Raw genomic sequence first — 15700 nt, 5'->3', positions numbered from 1 at the left:
TGCCGGGTGTTGGCCCTGTGTGCCTCGGTCGTATGCGGTCCTGATTGTGGCGCTCACCTGCACGGCGCCAAACACGCATACGACCATCATTGGCACCAAGGCAGAAGCGACTCTCATCGCTGAAGACGACACGTCTCCATTCGTCCCTCCATTCACGCCTGTCGCGACACCACTGGAGGCGGGCTGCACGATGTTGGGGCGTGAGCGGAAGACGGCCTAACGGTGTGCGGGACCGTAGCCCAGCTTCATGGAGACGGTTGCGAATGGTCCTCGCCGATACCCCAGGAGCAACAGTGTCCCTAATTTGCTGGGAAGTGGCGGTGCGGTCCCCTACGGCACTGCGTAGGATCCTACGGTCTTGGCGTGCATCCGTGCATCGCTGCGGTCCGGTCCCAGGTCGACGGGCACGTGCACCTTCCGCCGACCACTGGCGACAACATCGATGTACTGTAGAGACCTCACGCCCCACGTGTTGAGCAATTCGGCGGTACGTCCACCCGGCCTCCCGCATGCCCACTATACGCCCTCGCTCAAAGTCCGTCAACTGCACATACGGTTCACGTCCACGCTGTCGCGGCATGCTACCAGTGTTAAAGACTGCGATGGAGCTCCGTATGCCACGGCAAACTGGCTGACACTGACGGCGGCGGTGCACAAATGCTGCGCAGCTAGCGCCATTCGACGGCCAACACCGCGGTTCCTGGTGTGTCCGCTGTGCCGTGCGTGTGATCATTGCTTGTACAGCCCTCTCGCAGTGTCCGGAGCAAGTATGGTGGGTCTGACACACCGGTGTCAATGTGTTCTTTTTTCCATTTCCAGGAGTGTATATGAGGAATAGTAGTGAACCTAAGATTGAACCTTGGGGAGCCCCATATGTGATTTCTCCAAAGTCACATTATATCCCTGAACTATATTGCTTAAATTACTGAGTACAGCTTTCTTCATAGATTTCGTTAGATATGACATTATCCGTTGGATGGCTATACAACCAATCTAATAAAACATCAATTTATCTAAGAGAATACTATATTCACACAGTCAAATGCCGTTGATAGGTCGGAGAAAATTCCAACTGGAACTATTTTGTTATTTAATGTTTGTAAAATCTGGTGAGTGAAAGTGTAAATAGCATTCTCAGTAGAGCAGCCCTTTATGAACCCAAACTGTGATTTTCTAAGGATACTAATGTTGCTAAGGTTAGAGACTGTTCTAGAATACATCATCTACTCAAAAATGTTGTGGAATGATATCAGCAGTGGAACAACTCAGTAGTTATTGACGCCTCTCTTATTACCTTTCTTAAAGAGGGGTTTAACAGTGGCATATTTTAGTCTCTCTGGAAAAGTGTTGTGAGTCAGTGATGCATTACCATTTCAGATAAGACTGGCATTATTACATGGGAACAAATTTTTATTACTCTATTGTAAACACCATCAAAATCAGATGAGCTTTTATTTTTGAGAGAATGTATAATCTTCTTAATTTCAGAAGAAGAAGCGGGTGATACATAATGATATTGAACTTTATGAAAGCTACATTTTCAATATACTGCTGATATTTTGCTCTTGAACTGTTCGTCTCTAAGCTTTCTATTATACTGGAGAGCCAAAGGAGCTGGTACTCCTGCTTAATATAGTGTATGGCTCCCGCAGGGACACACAAGTGCTGCAACACGACATGGCATGGACTAGACTAATGTCTCTAGTGGTGCTGGAGGAAACTGACACCATGAATTCTGCAGGGCTGTCCATAAATCCATAAGGGTACGAGGGGATAGAGATCTCTTTTGAGCAGCACCTTGCAAGGCATCCCTGATATGCGCAATAATGTTCATGTCTTGAGAGTTTGAGTTTGGTGCCCAGCGGAAGTGTTTAAACTCAGAAAAGTGTTCCTGGAGCCACTCTGTAGCAATTCTGGACATGTGTGGTGTCGCATTGTTCTTCTGGAATTTCCCAATTCTGTCCAAGTCTGTCGAAATGCACAATGGACACGAATGGATGCAAGTGATCAGACAGGATGCTTACAAATGTGTCACCTGTCAGAGTAGTATCTAGACATATCACGAGTCCCATATCACTCCAACCGCACATGCCTCACATGCCTCCACCAGCTTGAACAGTTCCCTGCTGATGTGCAGGGTCCATGTATTTATGAGGTTGTCTCCATACCTGTACATATCCATCTGCTTGATACGATTTGAAACGAGACTTGTCCAACCAGGCAACATGTTTCCAGTCATCAACAGTCCAATGTCGGTGCTGACGGGCCCAGGCGAGGTATGAAGCTTTGTGTCGCCAGTCATTGAGGATACACGAGTGGAACTTCGGCTTTGAAAGCCCATTTGATGATGTTTCATTGAATAGCTTGCACGCTGACACTTTTTGATTGCCCAGAATTGAAATCTGCAGCAATTTGTAGAAGAGTTGCACTTCTGTCATGTTGAACAATTCTCTTCAGTCATCATTAGTCCCGTTCTTTCAGGATCTTTTTCCAGCCTCTGCAATGTCGGAGATTTGATGGTTTACCAGATTTCTGATATTTGCAGTACACTTGTGAAATGGTCGTGCGGTAAAATCTGCACTTCATCGCTACCTTGGAGGTGCTGTGCTCCATCACTCATGCGCTGACTATAATACCACTTTCAAACTCACTTAACTGTTGAAAACCTGCCATTGTAGCAGTAGTAACCGATCTAACAAGTGTGACAGACACTTGTTGTCTTATATAGGCGTTGCCGACTGCAGTGCCATATTCTGCCTGTTTACATATCTCTGTATTTGAATATGCATGCCTATATCAGTTTCTTTGGCGCGTCAGTGTATATTTAGGAAATGATTATTAAATTAATTTGCTACCTGTTATTCATCGCTTACAGCCCTTTCATTCAGTTCAATAGTAATGTTGTTTTGTTCTGTGGATGGTTGTCCTGTCTCTTGTTTTACTACATTCCATATAGCCTTAATTGTGGGCTTCTGACGTTATGTGCATGTTCTTTGATTTTTTAATAACCTTTCTTAATATTTTTGAGTTGTTGTGTGCAACTACTGTAGGATCCCTACTTGTTCTTGCCCAAAGATGCATTTCGCTTTTCCTTTCACAAGATATTTTAACTGGTGTAGTAATCCATGGTTTTTTACCTGCCTGTTTAGTATTCTTTTTGATTAGCTTATGTGGAAAGCTATTTTCAGATAATGATAGGAATTAATCGTGGAATAGAATAAATTGTATGTTAGCATTTGGTTCATTATAAATCACATCCCATGTCATTTCCAGTAAACTCTTCTTAAAAACATTTGTCCTCGAGTCATTAATTATTCTAACTGATTTCCTCTGAGGAGTATCCATACCATAAGGTGTTATGGTATTTATGTCCATTATAATTATCCGGGCTGCCGTGGTCGGTTGATGAATTCTGTGATGATTCCCAGCGTTTCGTCTCCGACTGCGGGAGACATCTTCAAGGGGGTCCGTAGCTCGATGGAAGGTCCAACACACCCACTGGCTCGCTACTGACTACCGCTAAATTCCGTGTCTGCGCGCTCCCGCGCCGCGGCGTGACGTCACGAGTTTTGAAAACGTCAGTGCAATTGGCCGCTGTCCGTCGCCGTCGATCGCCGTTGCCAGCACCCAGTAGTGGACGGGTGGTACACATCTTCTTTAACATCGGCATCCATATTCCGTTTAATTTCACGCCCACCTCCTTTCGGTTGAAATTATTTGGGTGTTTAGCGATTTCGATTGCCTCCCTCTAGAGCCTTTCGTAATATCCGCTTGTGGCCGCTAGTACTTGCGTCTCCTCGAAACGAATATTGTGGTTCCCTGGCTGGAAAGCATGCTCCGTAACAGCTGATCGTTCCGTTTCTCCTCTTCTACAATTTCCCTTGTGCTCTTCCAAACGTTTAGAAACAGTTGTTTTGGTGGTACCCACATAAACATCACCACAGCTGCATGGGATCCTATACACTCCAGCTTTTTCCAATGGTTTGCGAGCGTCCTTGGCAGGCTTAAGGTATTCCTGTATCTTCCTGGTGGGCTTGTAAATTAAGGTAATATTCCGCTTCGTCAAGACCCTCCCTATTCTTTCCGTTACATTTTTAACAAACGGCAGGAAAACCTTAGATTATGCAGTAGCCTGTACGTCAGTATGATTTCTGCGTGGCTGCCTCAACGCACGTTTTATTTCGGTGGACGAATATCCGTTCTTCATTAGTACATTGTTGAGATGTTCCATCTCAGCGTCGAGAAACTCAGGTTCACAAATATTTCTAGCTCTGTCCGCTAACGTCTTGATAACACCCCGCTTCTGTTGTGGGTGGCGGTTCGAATCCCGGTGCAAATAATGGCTCGTGTGCGTGGGTTTGCGGTACACGGAGTGGCCCAAACTACCATTTTCGTTTCTAAAAAGAAGCACATCGAGGAAATGTAATTTGCCGTCTACCTCCTCCTCCATTGTAAACTGAATTCTCGAGTTTATACTGTTCAGATGTTCGTGGAACCGGCTTAGTTCCTCCCTACCATGTCTCCACAGCACAAATGTGTCATCCACGTATCGGAACCATGCATTTGGTTTTTTGCTGGCAGTACCTAAGGCCTGTTCTTCGAATTTCTCCATAAAGAAGTTTGCAATTACGGGACTTAGGGGGCTTCCCATAGCCACGCCATCCGTTTGCTCATAAAACTGTTCATTCCACTTGAAGTATGTGGTCGTCAAACAACACTTAAACAGATAATATTCTTCTCGGGTATGCAGCCGGATCATGACGTCTTCCAGACACAATATTTCCGCGGTCCAACTGGCCGCCATCATCAGGTGAGAGCGCTGGTGCACAATCTCGCCGGAACTGACTTCCCAGCGCAAGCGGCAGCCCATATATAGGCCGCAGAAGACCCACAACGCGTGCGCGAGAAGGTGCCGTAGCTGCCCTCTAGTGCAGTAAACATGCCGCGCCGCCAGTGGTGGAAAGAGGCGAAATCGAGATATCGCTGTCAAAAATAAAAGAAATTTCAAAAAATTCTATTCCGACGATTGAGACGCAGACCGTTGTTTTTTAATGTCAGATAACACTGGGTCCCAAGTCTTACTTAAAAGATAACCCTTGTCTCTATTAATAAGATTGTCAGATAAACGAATCTCTATGGATTCTTTTAAAACACAGTCCCAATAGCGAGATGCAGGGGCAACCATTTGTGTCACATCATATTGCATTCTGTGTCCCTCGGTGAGACAGTGCTCCGCCACTGCGGATTTCTCGGGTTGAAGCAGCATCAAAAGTATTTTTCGTCCGCCGGCCAAGCTTAGAGCGTTTCTTGGCTCTGTTAAGGATGACTTGGGTTTGAGGAAGCCCGGTGTGTATAAGATCCCTTGCCACTGTGGGAAGGCTTATATTGGTCAGACGATCCGGACCATTCAGGACCAATGTGTTGAGCATCAGCGGCACACACGGCTGCTTCAACCCGAGAAATCCGCAGTGGCGGAGCACTGTCTCACCGAGGGACACAGAATGCAATATGATGCGACACAAATGGTTGCCCCTGCATCTCGCTATTGGGACTGTGTTTTAAAAGAATCCATAGAGATTCGTTTATCTGACAATCTTATTAATAGAGACAAGGGTTATCTTTTAAGTAAGACTTGGGACCCGGTGTTATCTGACATTAAAAAACAACGGTCTGCGTCTCAATCGTCGGAATAGAATTTTTTGAAATTTCTTTTATTTTTGACAGCGATATCTCGATTTCGCCTCTTTCCACCACTGGCGGCGCGGCATGTTTACTGCACTAGAGGGCAGCTACGGCACCTTCTCGCGCACGCGTTGTGGGTCTTCTGCGGCCTATATATGGGCTGTCGCTTGCGCTGGGAAGTCAGTTCCGGCGAGATTGTGCACCAGCGCTCTCACCTGATGATGGCGGCCAGTTGGACCGCGGAAATATTGTGTCTGGAAGACGTCATGATCCGGCTGCATACCCGAGAAGAATATTATCATTTATTACGCCGGGAAAGCCTTCGTAGTCACAACACTTAAACAGTTCTAAAATATCGGCAGGAAAAATTCGATCCAGCTGTTCCAATACATCATTAAGTGGAACCATGGTAAACAGCGGTACCACATCGAAGCTGACCAATATGCCCTCCTGCTGGACCACTATGCCATTCAATCTGCTGATGAAATGTGTCGAATTCTTTATATAAGCGTCCGAACGGCCCACATGTGGTTTTAACAGCGTAGTCAAAAACTTGGCTAACGAGTAGGTGGGCGAACCAATGGCACTTAGTATCGGTCTTAACGGCACATTTTCTTTATGAATTTTGGGCCAATCCATAAAGCCTCGGTGGCAGCGCAACCGAATTGCAGAGACCTTTCTGTACACTCTCTTCAATGGATGACTTTTTTATAAACCGTGACACAGTTCTGAGAACGTTGTCAGTGGGGTCCTTATTCAGCTTCCTATATGCTTGCGGATCCAGTAGATCAGTAATTTTACTCTGATAGTCGGCCACATCCATAACCACCGTTGCGCTTCCTTTGTCATCTGGGAGAACCAAAATACTATCGTCGTCATTCAGGAGTTTTAAAGCTCTTCTCTCCACCCACAGTTATATTACTTTTCGGCGGTTTTGCATTGGCTAATATTCTCACTGTTTCTATACGGATTTCTGCAGCTGTTACAGAATCCACACTGCGAATTCCTGCTTCTACACTGGCTATAATTTCTTCCGTGGGCACAAAACGCGGACTAACAGCAAAATTTCCTCCCTTGGCACGCACAGATGTCTCATCGTCAGATAACGAACGTTTGGACAAATTGATAACGGTCCGGGAAACGTCTAAATGCCGAACAGTCTGATTAGGTAGCAAATTATCAAACTTCTTCTGTCTACTAGACGTTGTCAACATACGCTTCCCCATGGGATCATGCAGTAGTCTATCAATTTTATCCCAGTCACCGCTGAACAGTTTATTACTGACCGTAATATGGAGAGACATTCACTTACAGTTTGTGCTTGCCAAGTCCCGTCGGGTCGGCTGAATGCGCTCTCGTAGTAAGGCCTCCTCAGTCCGTTTGAAAATGCGTTGTGCCTTTCCCGAATAGAACAGTCGCTTTATCTTCAGAAACTTCGGTATAACGCCGACGGCTCTGCAACGAGGCAGGAATGTGAGGGAACACAAAAGCTGCACTCTCTTCTTCTGGAGTCCTTCCAGGCATCGCACTTCTCTTGACATCTCCTCCCCGTAGAGGCGTCTGATACTAAAATGTAGACTTTCACGGCCGGAAATATCATGTCCATTATAATTATCCGGGCTGTTATGCCTTGGACGGTTGATGAATTCTGTGATGATTCCCAACGTTTTATCCTAACTAACTGTGCACCGTGATAAGCGGGAGCATTTGTTACTGGGTAAACTGTCATTTTCTTGCTTTGAGCTTCATTAAAGAAAACATTATTAGTTAGGGTCCTATTGCCTTTATCCACCTGTGTTGCAAAGTTAACTACTGAAACCAAATTGTAGGACCCAAATAAGGTTTCCAGATCATTTTTCCTATCACAATCCTTTAGAGAATTTACTATGGAGTTACAGACTATTAACTGCTTGCTGCTGTCTGACAAATAGCACAGTAAGGAATCCAGTTTCCTTATAGTTTACAATTTCCCAGTGGGGATCTATGTACTGTTATTATTAAAAATGAACTATTTTTCGGCATTAATTCACAAGCACAAACTTCTCTGCTCTAATCGCAGCGAAAGCTACTTGTCTCAGTGTTATTGAACTTGTGTTCTGTCTTAATGTAAGTAACAACTCCCCCTTTTACTATGTTATTCCTGCATGATTAAGCTGCAATAGTGTAATCTTTTATATGTAACTTATCTAACCCTGTGGTTGTGTGGTGATCAGACAGGCACAGAATGTCTATCGTTTCAGAGCTCTCTTAATTTTCCAAACAGTCAAGAAGCTCTTCTACTGTACTAATCAATCGTGTAATATTTTGATGAAATAAGTTATCCTTACTTTACTGTGCATTATTAAGCATTTTATGGGACTCTTCTCTTATTTTCATTTCCTTCAAAACAAGGTACTTGAATCCTGAGTCTAACCTAAAAAAGATGCCCCTCTGACACCAGTAACCACTGGGACCTTGCTATGTGTGATGGTGGCCCCCATATGTTATCTGCAAGAAGCTCAGTCAACCTGTCTTTTCCTCTTCTATTCCAGTTTAAGCCATGTCAAGCATATTCCCATTTTCTGGTTGCAACAACTGACACTACAGCCACATGAGATTTCGCTTCAATCAGCAGCAGCCTGCTCAACTCAGTGTTCACGTGGCTCGCAGTTGTATTTACGTAGGGTTGGTCATGGCGCTGCAGGACCTCCACAAAACTCACACTTGTGTGTGTAGTTTCTGCTCACATTTCATCCAGGTCACACTTGATGCTGTAATTAGTGTTCTTAGCCACGCTGTTCCCCGCTCCACCAACTATAATAACCTGATCCTCTTTGCCAAAACCTTTGCACAAATTCCCTATGTTCTCTGTCACCTGGCTAAGGCAACACTTGGCTTCGCAATACTTGTGACCTGCCACCCTGTCTCTAATTTGCCCTGTACCATCTGACCTACACCTCTCCCATTATTACTACATAACAACAGGACTCTAACTAGTCTCTTTCCGTACTGAACTACATTCAGTTTCTTTGCTAGAAGTCTGCTGCATCCTACTGTAACCTACAGCCGAATGAGGCTCTTCCTCTCCTACTTCAGGTACCAAGTCAAATTTATTCAAATGTAGATGAAGCTGAAGAGCTGTTCTCCTTTCACCCACAGCTAGTTACCTTTATGGAGTTCATTCATTCATTCTTTACTGATCCACTGAATCATTTTGTGTACAGTGAGTAGTACATGACATGGGACTAGTCATTATATACTCCTGGAAATTGAAATAAGAACACCGTGAATTCATTGTCCCAGGAAGGGGAAACTTTATTGACACATTCCTGGGGTCAGATACATCACATGATCACACTGACAGAACCACAGGCACATAGACACAGGCAACAGAGCATGCACAATGTCGGCACTAGTACAGTGTATATCCACCTTTCGCAGCAATGCAGGCTGCTATTCTCCCATGGAGACGATCGTAGAGATGCTGGATGTAGTCCTGTGGAACGGCTTGCCATGCCATTTCCACCTGGCACCTCAGTTGGACCAGCGTTCGTGCTGGACGTGCAGACCGCGTGAGACGACGCTTCATCCAGTCCCAAACATGCTCAATGGGGGACAGATCCGGAGATCTTGCTGGCCAGGGTAGTTGACTTACACCTTCTAGAGCACGTTGGGTGGCACGGGATACATGCGGACGTGCATTGTCCTGTTGGAACAGCAAGTTCCCTTGCCGGTCTAGGAATGGTAGAACGATGGGTTCGATGACGGTTTGGATGTACCGTGCACTATTCAGTGTCCCCTCGACGATCACCAGTGGTGTACGGCCAGTGTAGGAGATCGCTCCCCACACCATGATGCCGGGTGTTGGCCCTGTGTGCCTCGGTCGTATGCAGTCCTGATTGTGGCGCTCACCTGCATGGCGCCAAACACGCATACGACCATCATTGGCACCAAGGCAGAAGCGACTCTCATCGCTGAAGACGACACGTCTCCATTCGTCCCTCCATTCACGCCTGTCGCGACACCACTGGAGGCGGGCTGCACGATGTTGGGGCGTGAGCGGAAGACGGCCTAACGGTGTGCGGGACCGTAGCCCAGCTTCATGGAGACGGTTGCGAATGGTCCTCGCCGATACCCCAGGAGCAACAGTGTCCCTAATTTGCTGGGAAGTGGCGGTGCGGTCCCCTACGGCACTGCGTAGGATCCTACGGTCTTGGCGTGCATCCGTGCGTCGCTGCGGTCCGGTCCCAGGTCGACGGGCACGTGCACCTTCCGCCGACCACTGGCGACAACATCGATGTACTGTGGAGACCTCACGCCCCACGTGTTGAGCAATTCGGCGATACGTCCACCCGGCCTCCCGCATGCCCACTATACGCCCTCGCTCAAAGTCCGTCAACTGCACATACGGTTCACGTCCACGCTGTCGCGGCATGCTACCAGTGTTAAAGACTACGATGGAGCTCCGTATGCCACGGCAAACTGGCTGACACTGACGGCGGCGGTGCACAAATGCTGCGCAGCTAGCGCCATTCGACGGCCAACACCGCGGTTCCTGGAGTGTCCGCTGTGCCGTGCGTGTGATCATTGCTTGTACAGCCCTCTCGCAGTGTCCGGAGCAAGTATGGTGGGTCTGACACACCGGTGTCAATGTGTTCTTTTTTCCATTTCCAGGAGTGTAGTTGTTAAACATTTAAAAATAGATAACGCCAAATTAAATACACCTAGACTTACATAATTGTATGATAGTTATAGACCGCAAGATATAATATTAGTATATTCACAAGTAGTTCAAAATTAAGGTCAGCTAAGCCTAATTAAAATTAAAATTTGAAGATATATTTAAAAGCAAATCAAGTACAGATAAGCATTACATAATTTATGCAACAGTTAAGATTTACTAGATAAATATAATGAGTACATACAAGTATATCAATTTTAACAGTCTGTTAGGCCTTATTAAAATTTACATTTTGAAGATAAATTATGGTACAGAAGGATAAGTGAGCAAATATATTACATAGAAAAATCACATTCAAAATATTCATGTAAGTTACAAAAATGGTATTTTAATAATGTCAATTTAAACATTATTTTAAAATGTGCTAGGTTTTTGATGTTTTTTGTATGTTTGGTAGTAGATGATTATAAAGTTTAATCCCCATGGATTTTACACTATCAGCATATAATTTGGTGGAATGGGGAAACTGTGTCAACAAGTATTTCCCTCTAGTGTTGTGCTGGTGATAGCCCAGATTCTGCTTCAGGGTGCCAAAAATTAAGCTTGGTATAACTTGGTATCTCCAATATGTACTGGCATGGAAGTGAAAGAATACCTAGTTTTCAGAATAGTTGTTTACACGAGTCTCTCTACTTTTTAAATAACAGTATCCTGACAGCTTTCTTTTGTAGCTTAAATATTTTATTGGACTCAGATCTGTGGCCCCAGAATATGAGGCCATATGTTAGGATTGAGTGCAAAAGAGCATGGCACACTGTCGTTAGGATTTTTATACACGTCACTTCCGTGACTGTCTGAAGCATAAAACATACTTTACATAGCTTTGTAGCTAAGCTGTCAGTGTGCCTTTTCCAGCAGAGATAGATATTCCAAGGAATTTAGTTACATTTTTCAGTTCAATACTATTTCCACATATTTGTATAGTTGGGTCAGATTTCTATTTTGGACTGTATGTCATCTGAGTCAGATATGTGAATGTTGGTGTCGTCATAAAAAAGGAAGTTATTAGAAGTCAGTAGGTGAACAGGAAGTTCATTAATGAACAGGAGAAACAGGGCCAGGCCTAAAATTGATCATAGAGGGACATCATGTTTTATGGTTTGCATATCAGAGCATGAGACTGGATATTCCTGAAGGGGTGACCTCACATAACTGCACATACTGGCCTCTATTTAGTAGGTGGCTTGCAAACCAATCGTAGGCAGTGCCCCATATACTATAGTTATATACACTCCTGGAAATGGAAAAAAGAACACATTGACACCGGTGTGTCAGACCCACCATACTTGCTCCGGACACTGCGAGAGGGCTGTACAAGCAATGATCACACGCACGGCACAGCGGACACACCAGGAACCGCGGTGTTGGCCGTCGAATGGCGCTAGCTGCGCAGCATTTGTGCACCGCCGCCGTCAGTGTCAGCCAGTTTGCCGTGGCATACGGAGCTCCATCGCAGTCTTTAACACTGGTAGCATGCCGCGACAGCGTGGACGTGAACCGTATGTGCAGTTGACGGACTTTGAGCGAGGGCGTATAGTGGGCATGCGGGAGGCCGGGTGGACGTACCGCCGAATTGCTCAACACGTGGGGCGTGAGGTCTCCACAGTGCATCGATGTTGTCGCCAGTGGTCGGCGGAAGGTGCACGTGCCCGTCGACCTGGGACCGGACCGCAGCGACGCACGGATGCACGCCTAGACCGTAGGATCCTACGCAGTGCCGTAGGGGACCGCACCGCCACTTCCCAGCAAATTAGGGACACTGTTGCTCCTGGGGTATCGGCGAGGACCATTCGCAACCGTCTCCATGAAGCTGGGCTACGGTCCCGCACACCGTTAGGCCGTCTTCCGTTCACGCCCCAACATCGTGCAGCCCGCCTCCAGTGGTGTCGCGACAGGCGTGAATGGAGGGACGAATTGAGGCGTGTCGTCTTCAGCGATGAGAGTCGCTTCTGCCTTGGTGCCAATGATAGTCGTATGCGTGTTTGGCGCCGTGCAGGTGAGCGCCACAATCAGGACTGCATACGACCGAGGCACACAGGGCCAACACCCGGCATCATGGTGTGGGTAGCGATCTCCTACACTGGCCGTACACCACTGGTGATCGTCGAGGGGACACTGAATAGTGCACGGTACATCCAAACCGTCATCGAACCCATCGTTCTACCATTCCTAGACCGGCAAGGGAACTTGCTGTTCCAACAGGACAATGCACGTCCGCATGTATCCCGTGCCACCCAACGTGCTCTAGAAGGTGTAAGTCAACTACCCTGGCCAGCAAGATCTCCGGATCTGTCCCCCATTGAGCATGTTTGGGACTGGATGAAGTGTCGTCTCACGCGGTCTGTACATCCAGCACGAACGCTGGTCCAACTGAGGCGCCAGGTGGAAATGGCATGGCAAGCCGTTCCACAGGACTACATCCAGCATCTCTACGATCGTCTCCATGGGAGAATAGCAGCCTGCATTGCTGCGAAAGGTGGATATACACTGTACTAGTGCCGACATTGTGCATGCTCTGTTGCCTGTGTCTATGTGCCTGTGGTTCTGTCAGTGTGATCATGTGATGTATCTGACCCTAGGAATGTGTCAATAAAGTTTTCCCTTCCTGGGACAATGAATTCACGGTGTTCTTATTTCAATTTCCAGGAGTGTAGTTATGGTAATAGTATACTGTGGTTTACAGTGTCGAAGGCCTTTGAAAGATCAAAGAACAACGCCACAGCTGGCTGTTTCTTATCTATGAGAGTTAGAGTTGTATCTAGAAATTTATAAACAGCATCTACTTTTGTTTTCCACTCCTGGAACCCATATTGAGCTTGAGAAAGATACTATATTTATTCAGAAATGATTTTAGTCTGTCAGCTGCTACATATTCAAATATTTTACTGCTATTGGCTGACAATTATTGGGATCTTGTTTAGAGACTTTTTTTGTGTATCAGTATAATTTTTACCATGGTAAGTAATTTAGGGAATACACCTTCCAGAAATGAAGAATTAATGATATGTGAGAGAGACTTACTTATTGTACTTGAACATCTGTCAACAAGGAAACAAGAGATTTCACCTTGTCCAGCAGAAGGAACCATTTTTATTTTTTGGCCGACTGTATTTTTGATTTCTGCTTCTGAGGTTGGTGATGAGAACAGTGAAGTAGTAGAGTTGCTCGAAATAGGGGCCGGCATAGGGTTATTCTTTAAGTGACTAATTAGGGTTTCAACATAATTTCCCCAGATATTTTAACCCCTTCAGCCTATCTTGTTCAAAATTCGTGTGAGCCTGAGGGGCACAAATATTTGCTTCCTTCTCAATGATTCCCTAATCTTCTTTGCAGAGCGTACAGTTCCATGGGAAGGCCTCGTTGAGATTCCCATTCGGTCCCCCACTACAGTCACCCTTGTGAAATTCCTACCAGTACCCACATTATACACATGCCTCTCCCTCTGAGACTATCCTACAGCAAAATCCAGACTTATCACGCATTGCAACACAGATTACACGCTTACAAATAGAATTAAATCACTTAACGTACTTTACGCTATAGGAATTTTCGTTACTTATGAGCAGCATAAATTAGGCCTACAGGTTAGCGCTTCAGTTCTATGATATAACGTAAAAAGTTATTTATTTCCGCTTACAACAAGAACTTTATTGTATGCAAACTGCACGTAAACAACAGACTGGTGCGAAAGATTCTAAATCAAACAAATTAAGATTTACTCGACTTTCCAAATTAAGAACTTAACAGTGAATGAATGCGATCAGATTAATTTGTCGGAAAGAAAAACAGAAGAATTAAGTAGGATTCTCTAAGTTCATTGTGCCAAAATGTAAATAATATATTATTACAACTGTAGAAGATTTACGAATGACATGGGAAAGTAACTGAAGTCCACTAGTTGAAAGAAATTCCGCTTGAAGTTTTCATCACCTTGATAAAAACTGTGTTTGTCAGATCAGTGGCGCAATACTTAAGGAAAGAGAATTAATGTTTGACTGTTGTCCTAAACCTATATTCCTTAAAGCTTTCACTTTTTTGCAATGACTCCGTCACTTCTAGATTAAGAAACCTAAGTATTTATCGACTTAAGTGATGATTGATTTAATTCAAATTTTTTAGGTAATAAGTTTCAATGTTACTTTAGTAAGTGGCACGGAATTACATCACGTAAGAGTGATGCTTATTTTTGTGAAAGTTTGTTAAATAGATCTTCGAATGTGAAACACTCTGGAATCAACGTGTATAAGAACTTTGCACCACAGTTGTGACATTTGTGGAGGGTGTTGTGGCTGATGTAGTTATGTACTTGCAAAGTTTTACGAAGCGGTAGTTGTCTCGATTCCCAAGCTTTTCATTTCCTGCTCACTGAATTCAACGCAGGAAGCACAATGGTAAATGTGTGTTGCCAGTGTCTTCGATATACCGTACACGTATTTTTTTTCGTTTATAACCTTTTCGCTCTTGTAATTCCTGGAAGTAAACAACGGTTTGGAAGAGGTTATTACTAACTTGTTTTGATTGTGTTACAGGCAAAAATCACATCTACATTATGTCGAATATCTCCTGGGAAAAAATAGTGAAGCGACAGTCTTTTAAACGGGCACAAACTGCACATCAGATTGTTAATAGTGTTTTACCATATTTATGTAATAGTATAAGTCGCGTGCCTGCCTTCTATGTATCACTATGGCAACAGGACGCACTTATAGCAGTATTTGAATTATTTCCTGCTGCTTGGTGCTTTCATTTGCGTTAAGTTCTCGGTCACCCGTTGCTGTTGTTTTGTGACCGTGTATACACCCCAACACTTGAGAATTTGGTGTGATTGACCTGTATTTTTTGCAGTTTAACGATACTCCAAGTTTTGAAGTCTTGAGACCAAAGTAAGTGACATGTGTTTTGCCAAAAGTAATAAACTTGTGTGCGCGCAATATTCACCTGATGCCATTGCATTTGCGTACATTGCTTTCACATACTTGATACAGTCACAATTAAGATTTGCCAGGTCTATTTAATTTTCGATTTGTGTTGGTATGTGCAATGTTGATTGCATTTTGTTTGTTTATATGTTCTAGAACATCGTGATATTGAGTTGTGGCTTGACAACTTTTCTATTGATGCATGGCAACAATGTGATGACAGCTATTCAAAATCAGCTGTGAGCGATTCCTCTTCATATTACAGTTTCTTAAACACTTTCAGCAATATGAAATTTTACTTCACATATTGAACATTTTGAACTGTATGTGACTATAAGTTATTACTGGAATGTCATTAAATTCCTTTGTTATTTTGAAT

General features: G+C 44.6%; 1 protein-coding gene across 1 annotated transcript in view; it reads left to right on the top strand.

Moving 5' to 3' along the window:
- Positions 1–14638: 14638 nt before the first annotated feature.
- Positions 14639–15700, top strand: part of LOC126248653 (vacuolar protein sorting-associated protein 26B-like) — a 71197-nt gene continuing 70135 nt past the window's right edge. Inside the window, exon 1 of the mRNA XM_049949839.1 lies at positions 14639–14793. Coding sequence (XP_049805796.1) covers positions 14791–14793 — 3 coding nt within the window. The 5' untranslated portion in view covers positions 14639–14790. The remainder of the gene's footprint in view (positions 14794–15700) is intronic.

Source organism: Schistocerca nitens, chromosome 3, assembly GCF_023898315.1.
Source record: "Schistocerca nitens isolate TAMUIC-IGC-003100 chromosome 3, iqSchNite1.1, whole genome shotgun sequence".
Taxonomy (NCBI): Eukaryota; Metazoa; Arthropoda; class Insecta; order Orthoptera; family Acrididae; genus Schistocerca; species Schistocerca nitens.
This window is presented reverse-complemented; position numbering and strand designations above follow the sequence as displayed.